The sequence below is a fragment of the Zalophus californianus genome, chromosome 4, assembly GCF_009762305.2.
Source record: "Zalophus californianus isolate mZalCal1 chromosome 4, mZalCal1.pri.v2, whole genome shotgun sequence".
Taxonomy (NCBI): domain Eukaryota; kingdom Metazoa; phylum Chordata; class Mammalia; order Carnivora; family Otariidae; genus Zalophus; species Zalophus californianus.
This window is the reverse complement of record NC_045598.1, coordinates 12283150-12308608: the sequence shown is the minus strand read 5'-3', so window position 1 is coordinate 12308608 and position 25459 is coordinate 12283150. Positions and strand designations below refer to the sequence as shown.

Below are 25459 nucleotides of genomic sequence, written 5' to 3'. Positions count from 1 at the left end.
GTGCTGAGGTTTCGAAACCCAGTCTGAGGAGAGGGTGGGAGACCGGTGACAAGGGAATGGTGACACAGTTCTGCCTTCTCTCCTCCCTGTCCCCTGACGACCTGCATCCTCAGCTCAGCCTTGGAACTGGGTCCCCTGGAGACTCCCCAAAAAGCTAAGCAGCCAGCTCCCCCGTGGTTCCCAGAGCCCAGTTCCTAAAACCCTGCCTAAACTCTCCTTTTCTTCCTGGGAGAGAGAGAAGGTGGGGCCTTTACCTCCAGCCACTGGCTTTAAGGATATGATCATGGCACACAATAGAGCCATATCTTGTGGGCTCTGAATGGGGAGGAAACCAGATCCTTCCTCTTTAAGGGGCAGACAGCTAAAAGCATAAGACCCTTGACCATGAATGGGTTTGAATGCTGGCATTGACACTTAGTTACGGTGTGACCTGAGCAAATGGCTTGCCCTCTCTGTGCCAGTTTCCTCATCCATCAAATGAGATGAAGCTGACAACAAACTTAGCTCATAGGTTGTTGTGAAGGTTAAATTAGAGAGCATTAAAGTTCAAGGGTTAAATTCAAGAAGTTTGCCACGCTTAGAACAGTGTCTGGCACATAGGAAGTGCTACATAAACATAAATGATTTCTAAAGAAATGATTGATGCTCTTTGCAGAGCTCATAAGCTGGGGAGCAGGGCTGGAGGTACACACCTCTTCCTATTCTTGCGTACCCAGCCTGCAGGGTCCTCCAATGTGCCCAAGCCCCCATGACACCAGCACCCTCGAAGGCCCTGGACCAGAGCTCAACCACTGCAAGTCCCTGGCTTGGGGGAGGGCAGCCGTGCCAGGCCTGAGCCCCGAGGAAGCCCTGCACAGCTGGAGACCCCTAGGCCTCGGAGGGCTCTTACCCATAAATGTCCACGAGGGTCTCCACACCAGCCACACACACCGCTGGTGGCATGCTCAGGGACACACGCACGATCCTCTGCAGTGACATGCTGGCCTTGGACTGGGCTTGGGCCACCAAACCCAAGACTGCCCCGCACATCCCTTGACGTGTGGTTTAAAAAGACCCCGGCCCGCCTTTCCAGCCCGGGGTGCTAGCTCATTGGCTCCAGTCCTGGAAGCCCAGCCCCTTCCCAGAGCCGGGAGCTCAGGATTGGCCGGAAGTAAGCTATCGTTTGCATATGAACCTGTTGCTCCGCCCCCAGCACAGAGGGAGTTAGATTCTCCAAGGGAGCAAGTCCCCACAGGCACCTGGCTGGGGCATCAGGGCTTTGGGGGCGTGGCGGAGGCAAAGATGTGGGGTATTGACCTGGGCGCCTTCCTCACTTTCCACACTCCTCCTCACCCCTTTCCTGCATTTTCAGAGATGATATAGTTTAGTGGGGAGCTTCTCTACCCTGCTGGGGGAGCTGGTGAAAGTGCAGATTCCCAGGCCCCACCTCCAATCTGACAGCCGGTTAGAGGTGCCACCTGGCATGTGGATTTTTTTTTATAAGCGCCCCAAAGCATTTTGAGAAACTTTGAGAAACACCAGCCTTTCTCTTAAGAGCATGGAGTGTAGAAGCAGGACTGGATTCAGCCCAGCCTCAACCACATCCAGGCTGTGTGGCTGTGGACGAGCCACTCCATTGCTCTGTGCCTCATGTGGCGCTTCCGAAAATGCTGTTGCAGGGCTTACATGGGACGACGTGGGCAGAGCTCTAGTGTGGAGCTCGGCATTATTCTATTACTGGCGTTATCATTATTATCACATGGCAAAACCTGTGGAAGGGATGGGTGGTTCGAGTTAAACCCTCTCTGGCCAGGAAGAGCTTAGAACGTCGGGGTAGGAAGTCTCATTTGTCAGGGGGGAAACTGAGGCCAGAGGGGGCATTCAGCCACCTGAAGCAAGAGGAGCAAGGGCTCTGGGGAGAGGGGTCTTGGGTTCGGATCCCGACTCCATGTGCACCAGCTATGTGGCCTTGGGTGGTTCTGTTCCCTCTCTCTGAGCCTTGGTTTCCTCATCTGTAGAAAATGTGGCTCATCACCAGCCCAGCAGAGATATGGCGGGGACACACCTACAGCCAGCCTCTAAAGGTGCTGATAGAGCTTCCTCCTTCTCTCTGGGGATGTTACCTGTCTACTGGGAGCTGTTCCCCAGAGTCCCCAGTGTGTGTACTCCCAGCAGTTCAAGGACCTCAGCAGGACTCTGAGACTGGTGCTCTTCTATCCCAGAGTCTGGGAAGGATGTTCTCAAGGAGAGCTGCTGGGCTGCTGGATTCCATGACAGTCTTTACTTTTTTGGCTAGAAAATGGCTTGATGGCCACTCAGCTCTGGGTAAGAGTCAGGACTCAGAAGGAAGCCCCAAATAGTCTCCCTACCTGCTTATGAGCACACAGCTGGGGAATCGGTGCAGAAAGTGGGGGCTTCCCCCTGGACTGGCCTCCTGCACTGGGGGCAGGACGAGCTTCCAGCTTAGAGCCCTGCATCTCCCTTTGCAATTAGACCCAGGTCTTCACCTCTCCCTGGTTTAATACCAGAAAACACATCGGTGGTTCATTCAGACTAAAGTGTCAATGACTGATAGGCAGCAACTTTTTGCCTTTTAGTCCACAAAAAAGGTAAATAAAGTGAGTAAGTGAGTGAGTGTCAAAGGGCACAATCCAAGGCAGAACCAGTGTGTAGGATGAGAGGGGTATTACTTCCAGGCTCCTGAAATCAGAAACACTGAGGCTGGGGAACCTGGTAGCTTAGAGGTAGGAATGAAAGGGATTCATCTGCTGGCCCTGGGCACAAGTCCCACTGGAGAATCTCCTACCTCTGCCAATAGGGCCAGCCCACCTGCATCTGAGAGATGGAAGAGATAGATAGCCCCGGGAAGGAAGAGGTAGGATCTACCTATCCCCTGATATCCATCTCAGCGGGGCAGAGCTATGCGCCTGTGCCAGCCATCCTGCTGAATCAGCCTGCCTGCCTGCCAGGCACTGGCCCTGGGGGCTCTCCCAGCCAGGTAGGAGCTGCCCATGGCCGGCAGAAGTTGAGCCAAGGAGCTGGGGCATGGTGGGTGGAACTGGAAGGAGGGCCCCCTCCACTCCTCCTCCTCCCTGCAGCCCAACAAACAGAAGCTGAGGAGGCAGCCACTTGAAGAAATGCATGTTGACTTTTTATTAATCAAGTAGGAGGTGATCAGTCACCCGGAACATCCTCAGAGGGGACATCAGGGCCCTCTGACAACTCTAGCAGCAATTCCAGAGCTTCCCACACTCAGGGCGCTCTAGATGGCCTGCTCCCACCCTCCTTCTCCACCCTCTGCTACACCCATTGCCCCCCCCCCCCCCCCCCCCCCCCCCCCCCCCCCCCCCCCCCCCCCACCCCCCCCCCCACCCCCCCCCCCCCCCCCACCCCCCCCCCCACCCCCCCCCCCCCCCCCCCCCCCCCCCCCCCCCCCCCCCCCCCCCCCCCCCCCCCCCCCCCCCCCCCCCCCCGATAGCCTTTCCCTGGGGAATCTCAACACCGGCTGCAGGCCCTTGGCCCCGGAAGAGCTTCCCTTCTCGCCTTGGCTCGGTCTAGGCTGGGTCATAGTTATGAGCAGAAAGTGCAAAGTTTAGACCAGGGGCTTGCAAATGGGGTCCTCAGAGTCTTCTGAAAGAGGAGAGCCCAGATACACAACCCTCGCCATCTTAAACCAGAGCAGTTCTGTTTCATCTGCTTCAGATGTCCGTTTTCCGTGGAAGTTTCTGACTGCTCAGTGTTCCATGGCTCACAGAGTTTAACAGTGGCTGGCTGGCCCAGTCGCCGCCTTACCAGGGGCCACTGACAGCCCCGCTGGTGGAGGCCCGCGGCTGAGAGCCACCCGGATGGCCCCAGAGGCAGTGGCGGGGAGGGGGCAGGCTGGCTCCCTTGTTCCCGTGCCTGCCTGAGGCAGAGACCACCTCTCGCCCGGCACTGGCCCAGCCTGCTGCCCGTGCACATCCCGGTGGCCTCCCCCGGGGCCAGCCTTAACCAGCCCCCAGCCCCCTGCAGCAGCTCTCTTCTCCCCTCTGGAGGGGGGGGGCAGGGGGGGATAGGCCTGGCACGGGGTTGACTCTACAGGGGAAACCCAGGCTGCGTGCAGGGTCTCCAGGCTGCCGAGAGGGACTGGGCGAGCCTTCCCTTCCACTGCCTGCAGGGCCAAGGGGAATAATTAAAGACAATTAAAGGAAATTAAACCCCACCTTCAGAGATAACCTAATGGCCCCCCCCCCTCCCTCTCCTAACATCTGGGCCCCTGCCCCCTGTGACATCTGGAACGGCCAGCCCCCGCTTCGCATCCAGAGTCCAAAATCCAAAGTGGGGACATAGGACAAGGAGGGCAAGCCTCACGGCTCGTCCTCAGGCCTCGGCTTCCTGCGCCACCCTGGCCTCCTGCCAGCCTGCCTCTGTGTGCCCCCCTGAGGCCTCTCTCTGGCCTCACAGCGTTTGGGGGCCGGAAGCAGCCAGTACTCATAATTAAAGGCTTTCTAACCAGGTAACAAGCACCCTTCTGAGGATGGAGTCAGGTATTAAAGGGGTTTTGTTGCCTTTTCTTTTTAAAACAGGCCCTCAGATGCTGGGTTTTCCTATCCTTATTTGCCTCTATAAATGTGGAGGGGTACCAGGAGGTCACGCTTGAGGGTCGCCTGCAGGAGAGGACAGCTGGTAGAGAAAAGGGGGGTGCCTCACCTCCCTGCTCCTGCTCTTCCGAGAACCACAGGTTCCCTAGGCCCAGGCCCCGACCCGGGAGCCCAGGCCCTCTGGGTCCCATTCCTGGTGCCGACATGAAAGGAATATCAGAAGAGAGGGGAAGCTACTCAAAGTGGGGCGCCTGCCGTGACCATGCACGGCCGGCCGTGAATAGGTTAAGACCATTGCCCTTTTCCAGAACCTCTGGGAGTGTTGGGTCAGGAAGAGGGAGGGAGGAACGAAAACAATCCTCCTCGGGCCAGGGAGGCCACTCCAGAGGTGAGGGTGTGTGATGCCCACCGCCGTATCCCCAGGCCTGCAGTGGCCAGCACGTTTGCAGGCACTCGGGAAGAAGCGCCCGAGGCTCCCCTAAGAGGATGGAGGCCGGGTGGAGGTTCCTTGCCCTCACCCTGGCGGGGCTCCCTGGCAGGTGGGAAGAGGAGACGGCGGGTGGAGGCAGGCTCAGGGCACCATGTGCCACCACTTGAAGGAGAAGGGCTTCCGGCGCACATTGGTGCCACAGTGGATCTCCCCAAGCAGCTTGTGGTAGGACAAATAGTCGTCGATGAAGATACATTGGAGGCCAGCGGCTCCAGCAGGGACCGCACCTTCCTCCAGGCAGCAGTGGCCGTTGATGATGGGTCCGAAGGGCTTGGGGATGCCCAGGTGCTTGCCTAAGACCACCATGTTGACCTGTAGACAGAAGGCAAGAGGGAAGGCTTGCTGCCCCAGGGATCCTCTACACATTTCGGGGGCCCTGTCCCCATTTATGTCCCATCCTCGTCAGCATCCCTGGGCCGTGAGGACTGGCACTTGCTCAAAAACTAGGGTCTATGGTGAGAAGAAATGGATTCGTGGTTGCAAGAGAGGATTAATACCAAGTAGGGCTGACAGGAACATACATGGCTCCTTTATATGAATGAAAGTATTCCTCCAATACTTTCTTCCATCTATCAGAATATTGTCATATTCTAACAATTTAGTTAGAGCCAGATTTTGCCATCATTTGCCAGAAACTTTGTACAACAAATATCTACAAGGTCTATGGTGTGAATGTCCTTATAGGTGTGGTGCGCTTGCACAGTGCACAGCTTTCTCAACTATCCCTGGAATGCCTGATAAGTGTTACGGTTTATTGAACATCCCATCTGCCAGATACATCATCACTAAACCTCACAGCCTCCCTCTGAGTCAGTGGCTGGGGAAGGTTAAATAACATAATCCAGGCCACACAATCAGAGAACAGAGAGACGAGGGCGCCTGGGTGGCTCAGTAGGTTAAGCATCTGCCTTCGGCTCAGGTCGTGATCCCGGGTTCCTGGGATCGAGTCCCACATCGGGCTCCCTGCTCCTCCGGGAGCCTGCTTCTCCCTCTGCCTCTCTCTCTCTGTCTCTCAGGAATAAATAAATAAAAACTTTAAAAAGAGAGAGAGAGAGAATGGAGTGACTAAAATTTGATGTGGCTCTAACTCATGACCAGAGTTATGCTCTTTATATTCTACTGGAGTCTGTAGCGGAGTTGGGGGAGGGGGCTAGGAGCCCTTGGGGGCATCTTACTCTCCAGAGGCACTTCTGCTCCCCTGGCTGAGGGCCCTAACCCTGGGGAAGGAAAGTTTCCCCGGGGCAGGGTATGGAAGGGTCTCAGAGAAAACCTCGGTCCCATATTGATGGCCAGAGGAGCTGTCCTTGGTGTTCAAAGGGGACTCTCTGGACCTGCCATCCTGAGGGTGGTGCTGGGTCCTCTCAGCGTGGGGTGGGCTGCCCTGGACTCCGCGCTCTCACATTCTCCATGCTGTGGCCCCTCATCCTCAAGTCTGCCCTGCAGGGCCAAGCACTGCTGGGACCAACATGAAGCTGGAGGGTCCTCTGGGGTCAGTCCCATGGCGTTGGCCCTGAGCTACCCCATTGCCCACTAATGGGCCAGAATGTGCTGGGTGAAAGTGGGGCAGGTGGAGAGATAGAGGGCCGGGAGAGGAGATGAGAACTCAGGAGGCTGGAGGCTCTGCACTTGCTGGGTGACTTCAGGCAAGTCAACCACTCCACTCGGAGGTCCTGTTTCCCCAACTGACAGATGAGGGGGTTTGAGTGTTCCCTATGGGGCTCTTCCAGTTAGGACATCCTGGGCTCCTTTAGCAGGGTCTGGACCAAAGCTTAGAGATTCTCACAGAGGGGTGCGTGTTGGGGTGGGGGCTTCCAAAAGAGGACTGGCCAAAGTCATGGGACTTCAGCCAGAACCAGAGCCTGGGTGCTCCTTAGTGTTTCCCCGACCAATATGGCAGCCACTGGCCACATGTGGCTGTTGAAAATTAAATTAAAGTAAAGTAAAAGGTTCATTCCTCAGCCACACTAGCCACATTTTAAGTGCTCAGTAGCCACGTGTGGCTTGGTGGCTCCCATGCTGTGCAGACACGGAACATTTCCATCATCCGAGAAAGTTCTAAGAGACAGCACTGCCTTAGAAGAGTGGTTCTCAGCCAGGGTGATTTTGCTCCCGGACATTCTGGTTGGCGAGGTGAGAGGAGTGGTACTTACAGGGGCATCTCGTGGGTAGGAGACAGGGATGCTGCAGCCATCCCACGAAGCACAGCCTGGCCCCCACAACAAAGGATTCAGGCCCAAACATCAGTAGAGCCAAGGTCATGAAGCCCTGCCTTAGAGGTCTCTGCCAGGACCCCTCAGGGAGGTGTCAGGTGTGAGTGAAAATCCTGGCGGGGAAGCCCTGCCAAACACACCTGCCCCCAGGCAGGCCCTCAGGATTCACTCCAACCCCTTGGCTTGCCCAGTGACAGGGATTCGAGTGAAAGGCCCCGGGCTGAAAAGGGAAGGTCCCCCATCCTGGGGAGTCCCTCCACAAGCTGCCAACACCCTGTCATCCTTTCCCAAGGTGTTAATGGTTCAGCCAGCGCTGTGCTGATAGCATCACCCGGCCCCTCCCAGAGGCCACCCCGGTGAGATCACATCTGGGCATCTGCTTGTCAGCCGCCTGACTTAATGACAGCCAGGGAGGCAGCCACCGCGGGCCCGCCTGCTCGCCTGGGGAGCCACACTGGGGAGCAGCCAGTGGGGGGCCAGGGTGCAGGGCACGGCAGACAGCTGAGGCCCCGAAAAGGAAGCCTGAAACACTGAAACCAAAAGATGCTTCCTTTTTCCACTTGGGAGAAAAAAAAAAACGCCCTTAGTTACGGGGCTGCCCCGTGCACGGAAGGAGGTTCAGCAGCACCCCAGCATGCACCCACGAGATGCCAGTAGGTTCCCCCATCCTCGTAGCAGTAAGAAAATGCCCTCAGGGGCAAAATCGCCCTGGTTGAGAACCACTGATGGGGATGCTGTATACGTGCACAAAAAGCAAACACACGCTGAAGAGGTCCGCAAGCTTCCCCCCCGCCCAGGCTCTGTGCCTGGCTGCCCTCGGACGACAGGAAGTGCTTCTCCTCTGGAACCCCAACTGACACCCCTCCGGACCCTGCCGGGCCCCAGGGACAGGAAATGACCTTCTTCTGCGCTCTCACCATGTCAGGGAAGAAGGCTTCTGCATAGGAGCCCTTCAGGGAGAAGAGCTGGGGGATGTCCACGATGTCCCGCTCGGTCAGGCCCAGCTCCCGCTTCAGCACCTCCCGGTTCCAGTCGATGCATTTCTGGGGGCAGGGGGAGAGGCAGCGGGCGTACCCAGGGAGCCAGGGAGCTCTACCACTTGCTGAACGCCAACTGCGTGTCAGGCCCTGCGCACAGCCCCCTGCACCCTTGCGCTCCTTTGATCCCCAACAGCTGTGGGCCACTGCCTCTCCCAGATAGGGAAACTGAGGCTCAAGGGACCTGCCTAAGGGCACAGAGCTAGGAAGCAGCGGAGCTGGGATTTGGACCCAGTTTCTGTTTCCAAAAGTGCCTGCCCCTACACCACACTGCCCCAGCCACGGAGTGACCTGTACCCCTATCCACCTCAGCAGGTCAAGCTCCACTCAGGAGAAGGGAAGGGCCTCCTCCATTTACTGAGCACAGCTCCGCACAAGGCCCTGCGCCCTGCCCGAGGCGGGCATTAGCCCCGCCCCTTCCAGAGACCTCTTCCCACCCCTGCCACCCCGCCCCCCCGCCCTCCTTCTTGTCTGATCCCCTTGACTCCCACCCGCCCCAACCCTCTCCCACACGGGGCCCCATTTCTCCACCACATCTCTCTCCTCTCACTCTGCTTCCCCCAGAAATTCGTCCTTTCCTCAGAGCTAGATCTCCCTCATCAGACTGGGAGCTCCCTGAGGGCACTGCTGTGTCTCCTCCATCAGACTGTGGGTTCCCACTGCAGAGGCCCTACCCACAGGTTTCAGCAGCCCCCAGGACAGTCAGAGGCCCGGGGCTGAGCCCCTGACCCCTGCCCCAGCAATTCCTGGGGCTGTTTCTCCTGGGAGCTGGGGGAGCCCCCAAGAGCCCTCACCTGTACATAGAGACTGTCCCTCCTGAGACTACGGTCTGCCAGCATCTCATTAATGCTTCTATTCACCTGGTGACTTAACCCTGTGAGGGAACAAAGGCAGGACAGTGGCTCAGGGCGGACTGCCCAGGGCCATCTCGGGCCTGAGGCGGCATAATCTGGGCCAGGATTTTTCTCCCACCTCAGTGTCAGGGGCTGAAGCTATGACCAGACAGAGAAAGCCAGAGACTGGAGACCCTGCGCGACCCAGGCTCTGGCTGCAAGGACATCCCGGGGATGGAGCACAGGCTCCTCGGGAAGGGACTCTTGGCTCAGTGCTGTGTAATTACAGGGCAGCTACCATTACTGAACACCCACCATGCTCTGGCATCCTCCTAAACTTATGCTTAATCTTTAAAACAATGCTGGGTGGGTTAATTATCACCCCCAACTCAGAGAAGAGGAAACTGAGGCACTGAGCGGTTTGGAACGCAATCTTGATTTGAACCCAGGTCTTGAAGCTCTGCCACATCCCTTCCAGGGCTCCATTTCTCAGGTGAGAACACTGAGATCCATGGTGGAAAGGGAGAGGGGCTCAAGGCGGCCAGCCAGGCCCTTGGATGGTCTGTCAATTCCCAGAGGCGGGTCCACAGAGGGGCCCTGACCACCCATCTGGCTTCTCATCCACCGCCCCACCCCACTCTTGAGCCCCGAGCCCTGCCGCATCCTGGGGATAGCCCTGGACCAGGCACTCCTCTCTGAGCTTCTGGGGAAAGGGATAAGGGGGAGGGTACAAGATCAGTAGGGTGCACATTGTTTCCGGTGGCTTTCCTCTCCTGGGATGTGGCCAGGAGCCGCCCACTCTTACTGCGGAGGTCACCCCCTGCGTGTGCTTGGGACAATCCACTGGCCTCTTGGCTTCCCTGCCTGGGCCCAATAAAGGGACAGCCCGACAGCTCCCAGGAGAGGGTGTAGGGAGAATTAGTGATGTCCAGCTCTGAGCGGAGGGATCTGAGCAAGGCAAAGGGCCTATAAATAGAGTATTAGCCATGAAAGGCATCGCTGGAGCCCAGGGCTGGCAGTGAGAGTGCAGGGTCCCCACAGGGGGACTGGGTCATTGGCACTCACCATCAAACTGGGCGGCCTCCCCATACCCCTCCTCTTTCTTCTCTTGGAATAGTCTGAGGCAAGCGCTGGGGCTCGCCAAGAGCAGCCGGAAGCCCTAGCGGAGGGAGGGAGAATTCCTCAGTGGATGGGTTGCAGAAGACCCCAAACTTCAGGAGGGGCCCGAGTTCAGAGGCCAGACCACACGTGGGTCCCACCTACCAGCCATAGAGAACTCTCTGCAATTCCCCTAATCCTCCAAGCTGTTTCACACCCCCGGGCCTTTGTCCAAGACATTCTCTGCCTGGATGCCCTTGTCTACCGGGGAACTCAGCCACTGGTCACTGGTCGGCCTCCCTTCCCAGGCTGCTTGCTCTCTGAGCAAGAGGCCCTCTCTGCAAAGCAGTGGAGCTGAGTGGTTAAATGTTGGTCCCGAGTCCTCTGTCTGGGTTTGAATCTTACCTGTAATTGCCCTTCTGGACCTCAGTTTTCCTACCCATAAAATGGGGACAATGATAATAGTACCCACCTCGTGGAATTGTTGGAAGATTAAATGAATTAAAACACATGCACATCGTAGGTGCTCGCTAAATGTTACCAATTATTATTATCTGTGTCATTCCTGGGTCTAGGCTGAGAGGTTTGGATCAAAGCAAACACCCAGCAAGTGTGAGAATGAGCATATGAGTAGCAGAGCCAATCAGTACCCTCCTGACCTGAGCTCTGACCTCTTCCAGGAAGCCCCCCCGATTAACACCATCTGGTTCCCAGAGTGCCCTGACTCTGAGCTCCCTACGGACACAGGCAGTGAGCTGGTTCCAGGTGGCTTTGCTCTAACCATTCCCATCAGGTTGGGGAGGGGCAGGGGTGGCTGGCAGGAGGAGAGGGGACACACCTTTTGGTCAGAGGTGGGCACAAAGCTCAGGAACTCATCCACGTGGCCCACAGAGAGCCAATCGGAGTAGAGCTCCACAGGCGCCTGCACCTGCTGGGCCTGCAGGAAGTCCCGTACGACCTTGGCCATTCGCCTCCCACCGGACCTGGCCCAGGAGGGAGAGAACAGGATCACTTCATGCCTACTGTCAGCTGGCATCCCACCCCTGTCCAGGCCTCACGACATCCCTCTGAACAGGTCTCCTTTTGTCCCCACTTCCTGGTCCCAGCCCCCAGGCACCTCCAGGAACTCACTGTCCATCCTGACTATCATCCCAACGAGTCCATCCCCTCCTCACGCAAAGCATCCGCCCCCCAGGCCGGGAAGGCCCTGCTTGCTCCTCCTCGCTAAAAAGAGTCAAACAGAGAGCTCCACTTGCCAAAGGGAACTAAAGACGCTCACCTCACATCCCGGGACTCAGAGAGGTTAAATCTCTACCGAAGATGCCCAGCCTCGGGTTCCAAATACGACCAGGAGCTGGCCAGCCCGTCCCTCAGCCCAGTGTTTCCCGAAGTGTGGGGCCTGGACCACCTGGGGGTCAGACTCTGGTGGGGGCAGGTGCTTATTTAAACACAGGGCTCCTGGGCCCTGACCTCCTCCACATCTCAGAGTCTTTGAGAACGTGGCATCTCTGAGGATGTGGGATCTGCATTTCAACAAGCGCCTCGGCTGATTGGTGCACCAGAGAACCACTGCCCCAGTCACCTCGTGCTCAACACGGACTGTCTAATCCTCAGCACGTCCTGAAATGAGCGCTGGGCATTTTCAAACCACCCTGTACTAGCAGAGGGAGGGGCTGAGGGGGCCCAAACTAGGGAGCAGGTCTCGGGAGCTGGAGTCCCAGAGCTGTGGGAGGAGACCTTACCATCAGCTGCCTATGCCTTCGGGGATTTCGACACTGTCTCAGGCATGGCCATGGCCCTATTTCACAGATGGGGCAGCTGAGGCCTAGCAAGTTCAATGGGGGGGGGGGGGGGACTTGTCCAAAGTCAGACGATGTCTTATATACTCTGGGCACTTTCCACCTTTCCCTAACATGGCTAACCATGTGCAAACACACAGAGAGAAAGAGACTTCTTTTTTCAATATGTTATACAAAAAGGATCACATTTCTTGACCTTGCTTGCCTGGCTTAAGGATGTATCATGGACAAGCTCCCCAGCTTGCATAGAATCTGGTGCTTCTACCTTAAGCAGAACACAATCCAGCCCTTTCCTCCTCCTCTTCTGCCACATCTGGCCCGCACACTCCCTCATCTAAATAATTCTAGCGGCAGGGGCACCTGGGTGGCTTAGTCAGTTAAACCTCTTGCCTTCAGCTCAGGTCGTGATCCGGAGTCCTGGGATCGGTGGGCTCCCTGCTCAACAGGAAGTCTGCTTTTCACTTTGCCCCTCCCCCCACCCTCTCTCTCTCTCTCAAATAAATAAAATCTCAAAAAAGAAAGAGAGAGAGAAAGAGGGAGGGAAGGAGAAAGAAAGAAAGAAAAGAGAGAAAGAAAGAAGAAAGAAAGAAAGAAAGAAGAAAGAAAGAAGAAAGAAAGAAAGAAAGAAAGAAAGAAAGAAAGAAGAAAGAAAGAAAGAAAGAAAGAAAGAAGAAGAAAGAAAAAAGAAAGAAGAAAAGAAAGAAAGAAAGGAAGGAAGGAAAGGAGGAAGGAGGAAGGAAGGAAGGAAGGAAGGAAGGAAGGAAGGAAGGAAGGAAGGAAGGAAGGAAGGAAGGAAGGAAGGAAGAAGGAATTCTAGTGGCTTGCCTCTTTCCCTGGTCTCTCTGCTTTCAGCCTTGCTCCCCTGCAGTCTATCCAGATGGAGGCTTTTAAATATGTCAGATCACCTCCCTCCTCCAGACAAAACCCTCCCACCACCCCTGTCTCCCTCGCTGTACGTGCAAAGTCCGCACAATGACCCGCATAGCCCCTGCCAATCCCGACAACTCCCTCCTTCCACTCCCCCTCTTCATCTGCTCAGTTCTGGCCATACTGACATCCTGCTGCCCCTTGAACATACCAGGTACAGTCCTGCCTCAGGACCTTTGCACATGCTGTTCTCTGTACCAGAAATTATTGCCCACTCTCCATCTCCCCATGGCTCACTTCCATCCTCAGATTTAACTCAAATGAGGCCTTCTTTCTCTGTGAGGCCTTTGAACAATCCCTCAATCCTCTTCCCAGATTTATGTTTCTTTACAGCATTTGGTACTATCTGGCATACTTGTTATCTCGTGTATTGCCTGGCATCTCACCAGAATGTAAGCTCCAGAAGGGCTGGGATTTTGTCCACGTTCATTTCTGGGCTCCTAGCCCCTCTTACATACCAGATGCTCAAAAACCGTTTGTGAATGATATGCTTTTGAACAGCCGTGTAATAGTCCATGGTCTCTATCACTCAAATATGCCGTAGACTCAACAAGCAATGATAAATGACAACACTGATTTGATCCGGGGGATAGGACTGTGGAAAATATTTTTCTTGTATTTCTGTTATTTTAAGATAGTGCTGGCAATTTAAAAAGACTTCCTAAAGTGAGATGGTGGAGAAGAGCGAGACCCCAGAACATGTTCATGAGCAGAATCAGGAACACGTGAGGCTGAGGGAGGGGCCCCGCCAGCCCAAGCCAGCCTGGGAAGCATGCGGACCTGAGCTGGGAGGCACATCAAAGCCACCACCAGGGGGCAGAATTGCTTAAAGATGATTTTTAAATGTGGGCAGCAGAGTGGGGAGAACCCAAACAGAGAATGGACAGGACATTTACTGAGCACCTAGTGTGTCCCTGCCTGAGGCTCCTAGTACTAAGTATCTTGCTTAAGGTCCACGATTCCCCTATGATGTATGTACAAATAACAGGCACAGGTCATGATCTGAACTCTGCCCTGCTAAGCTCTCTGACCTCATCCCCCACCGTGCCCCTCGTTGCTCACTCAGCTCCAGCTCATGGACCTCCTTGCTGCTCCTCTAATGTCTCCAACACACTCCTGCCTCAGGGCCTTTGCACTGACCATTTCCACTCCTTTGCACGTTTTCCTTCCAAATACCCACATCTTCAACTCCCTCATTTCCCTCAGGGCTTTGTTTAAATGTCAGCTTCTCCCCAGGGTTTCCTTTATCTAACACCCTATATTATCTACTTATTTATTAGTTTTGCTTATTGTCTGTTTCTCCCTGCTAGAATGAATATAGGTTGGCTGTTTGTTCACTGCTGAGGTCAGAAAGAAGCCAAGACAGGAACACAGGACCTCAGCCTGCGTGTTAAATTTTAGTTTGGGGTCCAAGGGGGAGTTCTGGATTCTGACTATACTGCTAACTTGCTGTATGATCCTAGGCAGTAGCTGTGCCTCTCTGAGCCTCAGGGACCCCTTCTGTTTACCAAGGACCTTGCTCCTGGTTATCTTCACAAGGGTCAGTGGACTGGGTCGCAGCTGCACTGGAGGTCCCCACCTTCCTATCCCCAGTTCTTGCTCTGAACCTGGGAGCTTCCAGAACATTTTTTTTTTTATCCAGGGCCGCAGACCTGGCATATGGGAAGTCTCAATAAATATTTAACAGTATCAGGTAAATGAATACATAAATGAGTGCACTCCCTTCCCCTGTCTGAGCCTCAGCTTCCTCATATGTGAAATGGGGATAATAATCGTCCCAACCTCATAGGGCTGTTTCTAAGAATTAAATGAGGCTAATCCTTAAATTAAATGAGGGTAAATCCTTATGTTCGTGGCACATAGTAGGTGATTAATAACTTTTGCCTAATGAGTTCCAACCTGCTTCGTAGGAGACCCACTGCTGGGGGCCCAGCTAAAGAATACTTGAACATTCAGAAGACAGTTAACATGAATTCTTTATCCCCACTAGTGCTGATTATATAGCTAGCCCAGAGATTTTTAATAGACCCATTTCACAGACAGGAAACTGAGGCATGGAGTATAAAATAATTTGTTCATTTCATAATGTATCTGTTGCGCACTGATATATCCCTAGTATCTTCAACCGTGCCTGGCACATAGTAGGCATAAAATAAGTAGCTTCAAATGAGTTAACTGAGTGCCTACTATGTGCCAGGCACTATAGTAAGTGCTGCTTAGGTGGTATACCCCAAAACACATGACTAGTAGATGGCAGAGGTAGGCCTCGAACCCAAGCCCATCTGTGCTCCAAAGCCTGTGCTCCTTCCCCCTGGGTCCCTCCCTGAAGCACAGGAGGACTACCCGGAGGCCCCCAGGTCCCTCCGCCTCCAGGGCTGGGGGCGAGATCAGGTCCCCGACTAGTGTCTGAGCATGAGTCACCAGCAAGGTGAGCACTGCTCTCGCTCTAGCCAACCTCAGCCCCGGGCATCCAGCTTGGGCACCCAGCTATGTACCTGGGGTTGGTGCCAGGAAACCTCGCCTCCCTTGATCCACAACCCCGAGGCTGCCAGGGTCACCACTCAAGCCTGGGTGACCTTCCTATGACGGCCTGGCCACACACAAAGGAGAAGGTGGCCTCTGGTGCCCTTGGCGGGCTTAATCTCCAGACAGGAAGCCAAGGACCCTGCCAGCAGCCCCGGACGGCGCACCCCATTCTTCGGTTGCCTGCAGGCAGGGTGGGGACCCATTCAGCAGGACTTAGCAGATACTGTCACCTGTCTAAGCACTAGCCCCTATATACCTTGTTTCCTGCCTGATGACAACTGGCCAGGGTGGGACCCACCAAGTCACCTCTGCCACCCTAGTGTCCTGCCTAGCCACTCATTCACCGGCAGCCACCTGGTGACGCCTGGGCCCTTTAAGCTGTTGCTAGAATAGCAGCTATTTTGACCTACTGGGAGAGGTCACCAGGTCCATCTCCTGCCTCCGCGCCACATCGTGCGTCACCTCCCCTCCCCGACAATTCTCATGTTTCAAAAGAAACTAGAAATCTGGCTTTTTATGTAAGGCCTCCCCTATATATGTAGCTGGTGACTAATGAAGCTCACGAGATACTAGGCAGGCCCAAAGACCATGGGTTTCTAGTTCATGAGTTTTCTCCAAAGAGAAATGAGACTTTAAATCTAAGTTTCTAGGACTCGAAGTCTTTGACTCCAGGACCACGAGCAGGAATGAAGACCGCTTCTCAAACGGGAGACTTGTGTTTGGGGTGAGGGAGCTGGAGGGTGCATGCTGCAGGGATCCCTACGCCCTCCCGCCTCCCGCCAGGCCTCTCACTTGGGGAAGCTGCTGCCGATGAGGATCCGGCCCAGGGGATACTCCTTGCCGCCCACTCTGACGGGCGGGCTGACATCCAGGTTGCCGAAAGAGTCAAGGCTGGAGGCGCCAGCGAACGGGATCTCCCGGGTTACATATCCGAAGTCAGGACCCTAAGGGAGGACCAGCAAGCCCCCCCCCACCCCAGAAGGAGGGGTCAGTTAGGACAGGAAGTGACACCTCTTGGGCGGGGAGGTGGGGGGATGCAGTTAAAGTCCAAGTCTGCAACAGGACGATAACAAGAAAATCCCCAAATGTTGGGAAATCAGGCAATACACTTCTGAAGAATCCTTAGGTCAAAGAAGAAATCCAAGCGGAAACTAGACAATATTTTGAAGTGTAAGGTGAAAATCTTGCTTCCACTTCCGGCTAGGAAAAGAACGGCAGATTAGACGCAGGGCAAGTGGAAGGGAGGGCAGAGCCGAACAGGGAATGCCCCGACCACGTCAGGCCCAGGCTTAGGGTCAGGCCCTTGGTTGATGCAGACTCACCTGCAGGGCTCACTGTCACCTGCGCTGGGACCTGGCCCCGGCCGCTCCAGGCTGAGGTAAATGCCCTGCTCCGCGTTCCCGTGAGCTCCCGGACGTCCCCCTCCCTGCCCCGACCTGGATGCGGGCACTGTCCCCGTGCCGGGGATGTGGGAGCTGGGAAACAGGCGGAGATGGCGAGTTGTAGGCCTCAGGCCCACCTCCAAAGCCAGTTCAGTTCGGTGGTGGGACCGTGGAGACAGTCCCTCTGGTTTTGCCTCTTGGTGCCACTAGCTTCTTGGCCTAGGGTAAGTTCCTTAACCTCTCTGAGCCTCCAGAAGGAGGGGCTAAACACAGCAGCTATCCACAGGACTGTGGATTCGAGAAGTGACCGTGCAAAGCTAGGGGCGGGTGCCTGGAACGCAGCGCATGGTTGCTGGGACTGCTCTCGTCCCCATCCTGTGCGTGAGAGGCAGCATGGGGCCTGGCCCGTGGCAGGTGTTCAGAAAACATTTGTTATCTGAAAATAGGCCCCACCTCATAAAGGCAAGAGTCATGAGGGCTCACTAACAGCACGTTCCCCCACGATGCAGTTTGGTCTCCCTAGGGCTGACCACTCTGTTGACTCCCACCCACATGGGGGAGAAGGGCTCCCCAGGAGGACTTCAGTGGCCTGCCCTTCCCAGAACAGGGGGGATTTGCATGTTGTTTGCATGTCATTTGCATGTCATTTGCATGTTCTATCCCAGTTCCCCCCTGACTCCCCATTTCCCCACCACTTGTGTCCTTTAGCCCCCCCTAAAGGACAAGGACCAGGACCAGTGAAATCCTACAGGAGGAGCCCCCCCCAAAGGACCTCCACTCCACCCTTTGCCACATACCAGGATCCGCTTATAGGGGAAATGCTTCAGACCTCTGTTTCGGGGAGAGTCAAAGACCACCGGGAAAGACTTGTGAGGGGCCTCGGTGTAGCCAAACTCCATCTCGTCCTAGGAGGGGAGAAGAGATCACGGTGGTGTCCCCAGGTGTGATTTTCCAAACGGGGTGATCCCCTCATGCCTGGACCAGGGCGGGGCCACAGATGCTCCCTAAGACCTGGGTGTGCATGGGTCGGGGTTACAGGTGAGGCCTCTCGGGACCCCAACTGGGAGAGGACTCTGTCTGGGACCCAAGCATGTGGGGGAAACTGGAGAGACTGGGATGACGGGGCAGTGGGAACGTGTTTCCCGAAGCTGCCTGTGCCTCGCTCCCCCCGACAGAGTCCTGGCTTTTCTTGGGAGGCCAAGGCTGCTTAGGAACCTGTGCAGGCCCCATTTCCCAAAGTCAGGGTAAAGGATGGGGACCCAGGCGTCCCGGGCCACCCCCCCTGCTCCTGCGCCCACCTGGATCCAGCGGTCATTTCGATTTTCAATCCGAGGGCAGATGATCAGCTTGCAGTTGGTTTTCAACGCTAGGTCAGACATGTCTTCCAGAAATTTCTTATTTGGGCCGTGAGAGTCTGCCACGCTGCAAAACACAGGGAGAGAGGAACATAATAGTGACCTCTGACTACCTTGGTCCCGTCCACCACCGACCCCACTCCTGGGACCACCAGCTGCCTAACCAGAGCCTAGCCTCGCTGCCTGGACTCAATCCGAGCTGTCGCACAGGCAGGACACGGTAGAGGCAGGGACACCGATGCTGGAGCCAGTGATCTCAGCCAGGGCCTTAGCTGCTCAGCACAGGATGGGGCTGACCAGCCCAAGCCAGCCTGCTGCTCTCCCTAGTCCAGCCTGCACCCATGGGTGACCTCAGTGTATCCGTCCAGGGAGTGAGAGCCCAATGGCAGACACAGCATTCTGCTCCTACCTCTACTAGTCCAGAGATGGTGGGGCTGCTGCAGGAGGGGAGAGGTCTCACCTGCATGCATACAGCTCCAGGGGCGGCTGGGTGTTGGGGGTCATGATCCACGGGGCCATGCGGAAGGCCACGGTGTCTGTGAAGAGGGGCACCTCAGGCAGGGTCTGGGGGGGAAATGAGGACTAAGTGGGCCCTGCGGGGAGCCCCATCAGACCTCAAGTTCCCCCAGTACCCCCGCCTGCCCAGCCCCAGAGACTCCAAACTGGTCCCCCAAACCCTCAGCTTCCACCCCAGCCCCCAACACTGCACATACCTCCGTGTCCACCAGGCTGACACTGAGGGAGACCAGCCCCAAGAAATCAGCGTCAGGGAAGGTGAGTCCCTCCACAAAGAAGCTGATCTTCCGCTCCCCCCGCTGCCGCTCAACTTCATAGGACAGGTGCTGAGGCCCCAGCACCTGCTTGTAGTCCTCCAGAGAATTCCCACCTAGGGGAAACCAGAGTCGGGGGCCGGCACTGGGACGAGGGGTGGCAGGGAGGAAACCAGGGGCCAGGGATCTGGGGCAGAGCCACCTTCGTGTTAGATCTGCTGGGGCTCCCCTCGAGCCCCACTGCGTGCAAGCTGTGTGACCCTGGCTCAGTGACTCAGCCTCTCTGAGCCTCCCTTCCCCATCTGTAAAATGGGCCAACAGTCTCTCAGGAGGTCAGCGTAAGCTTTAAATCAGATAAAGAGATCAAAGCAGCCCGCACAAAAGGTGGAAAATACCCAAACGTCCATCAACGGATGAATGGATAAACAAACTGTGGTTCTTACATATAATGGAACATTTTCCACCCATCAAAAGGAATGAGGTGCTGACGCATGCTACAATGTGGACAACCTTGAAAATCGTATGCAAACTGACACAAGGCTACATACTGCATGATTCCATTTACAGGGAAGTATCCAACACAGGTAAATCCATAGGGACAGGAAGCAGATTACGATACCTAGGATTGGGGGGTGGGGGGAGAGGGTATGGGGAGTGGCCGGTGACGGGTGCGAGGTTTTACGTGGGGGTGAGGAAACGGTCTTGCAACTAGATAGAGGTGGTGGTAGCAGAGCATCAAAGAGGAACTAAGTGCCCCGGAGCTGTCCACTTTCAGATGGTTAATTTCCTGTTACGTGAATTTCACCTCTGTTTCTTTTTAAAAGCCCCTGGCCTGTAGTAATTTCTTCGCTGCCCCCTTCCGCCCTCCTCTGAGGCTTGTCTGGGAAAGGTCACCCTGGCATGCTCTCATTCAGGGCTTGAAAGGTTATCCGTTCACTGATTGAGACTTTGCTTACGTTCTGGTGTCCCAGTGTTTCCAAGCGGGGCTCTGTGCCTAAACTTCTTTCTACCAGTGGTGCACGAGGAGGAACATTCTGGCTCCTGCCAGGTTCAGGCGGCCAGAACAAGTTCTGGGTCAGTTTGAACAGAAGAAGGTAAGGGGGGAAGAAACAAAGGGGCAGGAAAAGCCTCTTTCTATTTATGAAAACGAGTAAAGGCAGCTCAGGGTTAAGGATGGGCATATTTTTTTAAGCCACAGGTTTTGATATATAAAATCTGAACATATGGGTTCTAAGAGCTGGCCTGGGCCTCAGCTTTGCTAGTTCTCGCTCCCACCTCACCCAGTCCGGACAGAGCCGGGGGTGCATCCAGCGCTCATCCCGTGCTGCCTGACCGGGGTGGGGGGGGGCGGGCAGTGGAAAGAGGAGGGGTTTGGTGCTTAAGAGATCTGGGTTCGAATGCCTGTTCCACTCCCCGTTGGTTGCGTGACTTAGAGACAGTGGATTCCTGCGTCTGAACCTCAGTGGCCTCCTCTATAAAATGGGACTCGTTTTTGAACCTCCTTCTTAGGTAGTATGCTGTGAGCTGCTGGGGTGGCTGTTCATCAGAGGTAGAGGCAAGTATAGAAGATGCTGGAGGGGTGGGGGGATGTGTATAAGAGAAAAAAGAGTTTGGGAAGCAGAGAATGAGCAGAGCCGGGAGGAACGCGGCCCCAGCAGGCCACTCACCCCTAGCACAGAAGACCCCCACTCTTCTGGAATCCAAGAAGGGCACATTCAGGACCAGCTTGTGGCTGTCGAAGAGCCTGTCTGGGCCGTCACAGCTCAGTACCATGGGGGACATGTCCTGTAGGTCTGCAGAGAATGGCGCCCTTGAGACAGCCCTCCCTGCACCCCGCCAACAGTCTACCCCTCCCCCACTTCCCCCAGCCTCTACTGCCCCAGGCCACTGCCCTGGACATCCCCACACACCCCTCTGTCACATACCGTCCAGTGATGCTAGCTGGCTGTTGGTGAGGTCAGGCCCTCTGGATGTGACACTGTCCCGGTCACAGTTCACCAGCAGGACAGCCCCATAGCCCTCGGGGCCCCAGCGCCAGGTTTTCTGTGGCAAAACAAGAGGCTTTGGGGTCAGTGGGACCCAGAGGGCCTGGAGAAGGGGCTCTGGAGCTGGCTAGGGCTGGCTGCTTTGTTAACATGGAGACTTCTGTTTTCTGGGTTTGCTTCAAGATCTAAAGAGGGATCATAGGTTTGGGGACTGGAGTTCCAGGTCTCTAGACCCAGATCCACCCCGCACTTGTGTAGTGAACAACCTATGCAACCATACATGGTGGCCCCACCTAGGCATGGCACTGGAGGAGGAAGGGTGGTATCACTCCTTCAAGAGGAAGGGTGTTCCAGAAACAACCTTCACCAGCCCACTGAGCTTTGTCCCTGCTTGGGGGACAGAGGTTTTGCCTGTCAACCCTGCCAGTCTAGGGTGGCCAGGAGAGTGTCACCTTGTCGCCGTGGCTCCTCTTCACCTTGCCCGTGCGATGCGTGTCGACATCGAGGGAGAGGTCTATAAAGGAGTGGAGAGGGGCACCAGAGGCTCGCCCAGTCCCGCCTCCATGCCCATGATGTCCAGGCCGAGGTGAGCTTCGCCCACGAGACCCAGGAAGACCCGTTCTGGGGACCACACCCAATGCCCGGGAGGCCACGTGGCCACCCCCTGTGGTTCTGGATGTTGGAGGGACCCAGTCTCCGGCTCTTGAATGTATTGCCCATCTGTGCATGCTGAATTGCTAGCTCTTGGTGGCCCTCCCCCTGGCCCTTGGAAACGAGCTGAGGCTCTAGGTGCTGGTTCCACTGTTGTCGGAGCCAGCAGCCAGGGCTCTGGCTGAAGGCGGCTCGCGGCTCTCTCAGATTTAGCAAGGACTCTTAGAGTTCCAGTGGTATGACAGGTGGGCCTCCGGAGGAAGGAGGCCTAAGGTGGGTCTAGCTGTCGGCCATGGGCTGTGCAGTTTCTAGATTCTGGTGGCCCTAAGTATTGCTGGGTCTCCATCCCTGACTGAACTAAAGGCCTCTGAAGAAGTTCCTCGAGGTGGAGGAAGATGGCCATGGGCCTTGCACTCAGGGGTTCCCCTAAGACCTTCAGGCAGGCAACATGGAGGGGGGCGGGGGGATATACAGGGAGCCAGGGAGGTGGTACTTACCGACACCAGTGAGGTAGAGCATGCTGTGGCCCAGGACACTGCCCTCATGCTGCCCGAAGTAAGACACCTTCACCTGTGGGGACATCATTAGCCCTAAGCCAGCACGACCACCCTTCAGAGATGGCAGTGGCAAGGGGCCGTGGGCAGCCCCCCCCGCCAGTCCTGCTTCAAGGCGGGGGAGGCCTGGCCATCCCGAGGTGCTCCCCGCTGCAGAAGGTCCAAGATTCCCGGGCTCCTGGCTTGGACTTGGAGCTGCCTTCCCCAGCGAGAGAGGCTGTGGATGCCTCCCAGGCTCCAGGGCCGGGCTGAGGAGCAAGGAGGGCTGAGTAGGGCAGGGCGGGCCCCAGAGGGAGCAGCTGGACCCTCAGGAATCCATGGAGATGTCAGAGAGGAGGAATGAGGGGAGGGACAGCTAACGCCATTGACATCAGCCAGTTGCTCAGCCTGTGTAGGCTTCTGTTTCTTCATCTGTAAAATGGGAATAATGACCACACGCCCCCACCCCCCACTCCCAATAAAAGCCAATGGTCACAGAGCTTTTCCCATGGTCCGGAACCCATGCCAAGGGCTCTACCCAAGCCATCTCAGTGAGCTCCCAAGATGGCCCCAGGAGACCAGACCTATTCCCAATGAGGCCACTCCCGGCCCTCCCTGCAGGCACGCAGCTAGTAAGCCAGGGAGGTGGGATTTGAACCCATGGCAAGCTCCAGGATCCTTGCTCTCAATAGCTACACAGTCTGCCTTTTCCCTGTCGGGGGAGAAAGGGCCATGTCAGTGAACCCGTGGGTCACTGTACGTGTGGTCGGTGTCTGGGGCTGAGTGATGAGGGGGCTGTCCAGGGAAGAGAAGTCTTTCTCCTTCCTTAGAGGTGAGGACAGGTGCACATCCCGGTGGGCACCTGCATCTCTGTGCATGCGCGCATGCGTGTGCCACGGCCGCCGCTAGAGTCCTGCCTGCTACGGGGCTTGTTTTGGGGTCCTGTGTGGAGGTTGAACACAGGCGTTCATGTGAGGGTGCCTGTGAATTTGAGGGGGTGAGTAGGCAGGCTGTTTTTATGGGAGTATTCATTCGTGTGTGTATGGGTGACGTTGCAGCCTTGGGGTGGACGTGCATGTCCAGGGTGTCTGTGGCATCAAGATGTGTTGTGTGGATGCAGGTGTCAGAGCCTCATGGGTTTGGTAGTGCAGGGGTGATGCGATGGGGTTATGCTTGGGTGCAGGGGGGTGGGAGACGCGGCCCCTGACTGTGGAGATGTGGCCTCTCACCTTGAGATCATGTAAGTCCTTACTGGCTGCATCCACGGATACGGTCACCTCCACGTTGGTGTCCAGGGGGCCAGTGGGACTTGCCTGTGGGCACCGTCACCCGAGCTGGGTCGTAGACCATGAAAACCTCCACTCCGGGGCTCCCAGAGACTCCGAAGGTCTTGGCCCCCTTGGGCACATCACTGACAGAAAGGAGAGAGGCAAGTTTCCAGGGGGCTCAGGAGAGAGACCACAGTGGGGTAGCGGGTGGGGGCTGCCAAGCTACACAAACAGCACCCCCTAACAGCTGGACTGGGGAGCGGCAGGGGACTGCCACTGGCCAGGAGACCAGCCCAACTGGGCACCAGGCAGCCTGGGCTCCATCCCAGCTCTCCGCTGACTCCCACAGGACCCGCCCTGGGCACCTCGTCTTGGCCTCTGGCCTCAGCCTCCCCACCTGTAACATAGGGCTTTGCTCTAGCGGCAGGGCCCTTTCGGAGGACCCCATGTGGAACCTAAGACCTAAGACAGACACCAGGGAGCGGAGTATGGGGCCCAAACCATAGCATTTAACAACCCCCCCTCTAACAGCGGTCCCCGAGGCTCCAGAGAGCAGAGACAGCAAACCCCTGGACAAACTCCAACCCCCATGCCAAGGCTTCCCATTCTGATGCCTCCAGATTCTCCAGTCCAATAGGAAACCCCCTTGGTCATCCACCTCTCACCACCTCCACCATCACCACATGATTGCTGGGCAGCCTCCTCACTGGTCTCTGCAGACCCACCTGTGGCCCCCGCCTGTCTGTTCTGCACACGGCACACTAAAGCAGATTGTGTCGTTCCTTTGCCCAAAAGCAGTGGTTCCCGGTACACTCAGTAAAAGGCAAAGTCCTCACAGTGGCTTATAAGGCCCCCTGTGATCTGCTCCCTGCCACCTCCCTGACCTCTCCTCCCCACGATGCTCCCCCTCGCCTACTCTGCTCCAGCCACACTGACCTTCCCGCTGTTCCATGAAGCTGCCCGTCTGTCCTGCCTCAGGGCCTTTGCAGTGGCTGTTCCCTCTGCATAGAATGCTCTTCCCCCAGGTGTCCACAAGGCTCATTCACTTACCCTCTTCAAGGCTCTGCTTAAATGTCACCTTCTCAGTGAGCCCCCATCACCCCATTTAATGCTGCACCTTGCCCCCACCGTCTCCCCCTCCTCCCTATCCCTCTCACTCTGCTCTGATAGCTAGGCCCCCCACGTGGAGCCCACACCCTAGAGGGGAAGTTGGACAACAGCACTAAGTGTCGGTGTTTCTCCCTCCCCTGCGTGTCAGGGCTCTCCCCTGCTGTTCCCCAGGACAGAGCCATCAGCCTCACGGTCACCACTTAAGGTCAAGTCCACTTACTAGACATCCACCTGACGGCAAAGATGCTGGGCCAGAGGGGTCCTTTGATGTATCCTCCGGCCTTTATCCTTTCCTGGAGCCCTGAGAACCCACCCAGATACTAAACCCTCTGGAAAAACCGAACACCCTTCCACAGCCCCCACCATGGTCACCTGTGCCCATCAAACTGCCCCCAAAGACAATGGTTGACGGTGGTCATAGTTACAACCCCAAGTCCTACTCAGCGCTTGGCTCCCTGATGCTCGGCAAGGCAGTTTTCACTCTCCTCACTTTACAGATGCGGCCGGGGCGGAGAAGGGCCCTGGGTCCCTGCAGGCTGCCGGCAAGACCCACCCACACCACCCCACATCCCCGTGCGCCGTGGTACCTTCGGGAAGCCCCATCCTGCATGCCTTTCATCCTTGTTTAATCAGTTGCCATAGGAACCCAAGTACCCCAGACACTCATCCTCTAATCTGACCCGATCTCCCATCCGCCCCCACTCCCAGACAGTCCCACAGACCATCACCCGCACGGTGGCCTCAACCACATCTCAGCATGTGTCCTTGACCTTCATACTACCACAGAAACCTGTTCCCCGCAGTGGGCAGGGACCCCCCGCCCCGCAGCCCTCTCAATGGTGGCCACTGCCCCCCCCACTCCCCCTCTCCCCGGGCCCAGAGGTGGGCAGGGGTCCTGCGTGCTCCTCCCTGTCGTTGCCACATCA

General features: G+C 56.3%; 1 protein-coding gene across 1 annotated transcript in view; it reads right to left on the bottom strand.

The window, feature by feature from the left end:
• Positions 1 to 3459: 3459 nt before the first annotated feature.
• Positions 3460 to 25459, bottom strand: part of PADI1 (peptidyl arginine deiminase 1) — a 36981-nt gene continuing 14981 nt past the window's right edge. Inside the window, 16 exon segments of the mRNA XM_027616018.2 lie at positions 3460 to 5361; positions 8177 to 8302; positions 9091 to 9170; positions 10195 to 10288; positions 11066 to 11210; positions 16272 to 16423; positions 17659 to 17766; positions 18160 to 18283; positions 18677 to 18780; positions 18930 to 19102; positions 20654 to 20779; positions 20912 to 21029; positions 21424 to 21485; positions 22120 to 22192; positions 23385 to 23453; positions 23455 to 23566. Coding sequence (XP_027471819.2) covers positions 5131 to 5361; positions 8177 to 8302; positions 9091 to 9170; positions 10195 to 10288; positions 11066 to 11210; positions 16272 to 16423; positions 17659 to 17766; positions 18160 to 18283; positions 18677 to 18780; positions 18930 to 19102; positions 20654 to 20779; positions 20912 to 21029; positions 21424 to 21485; positions 22120 to 22192; positions 23385 to 23453; positions 23455 to 23566 — 1897 coding nt within the window. The 3' untranslated portion in view covers positions 3460 to 5130.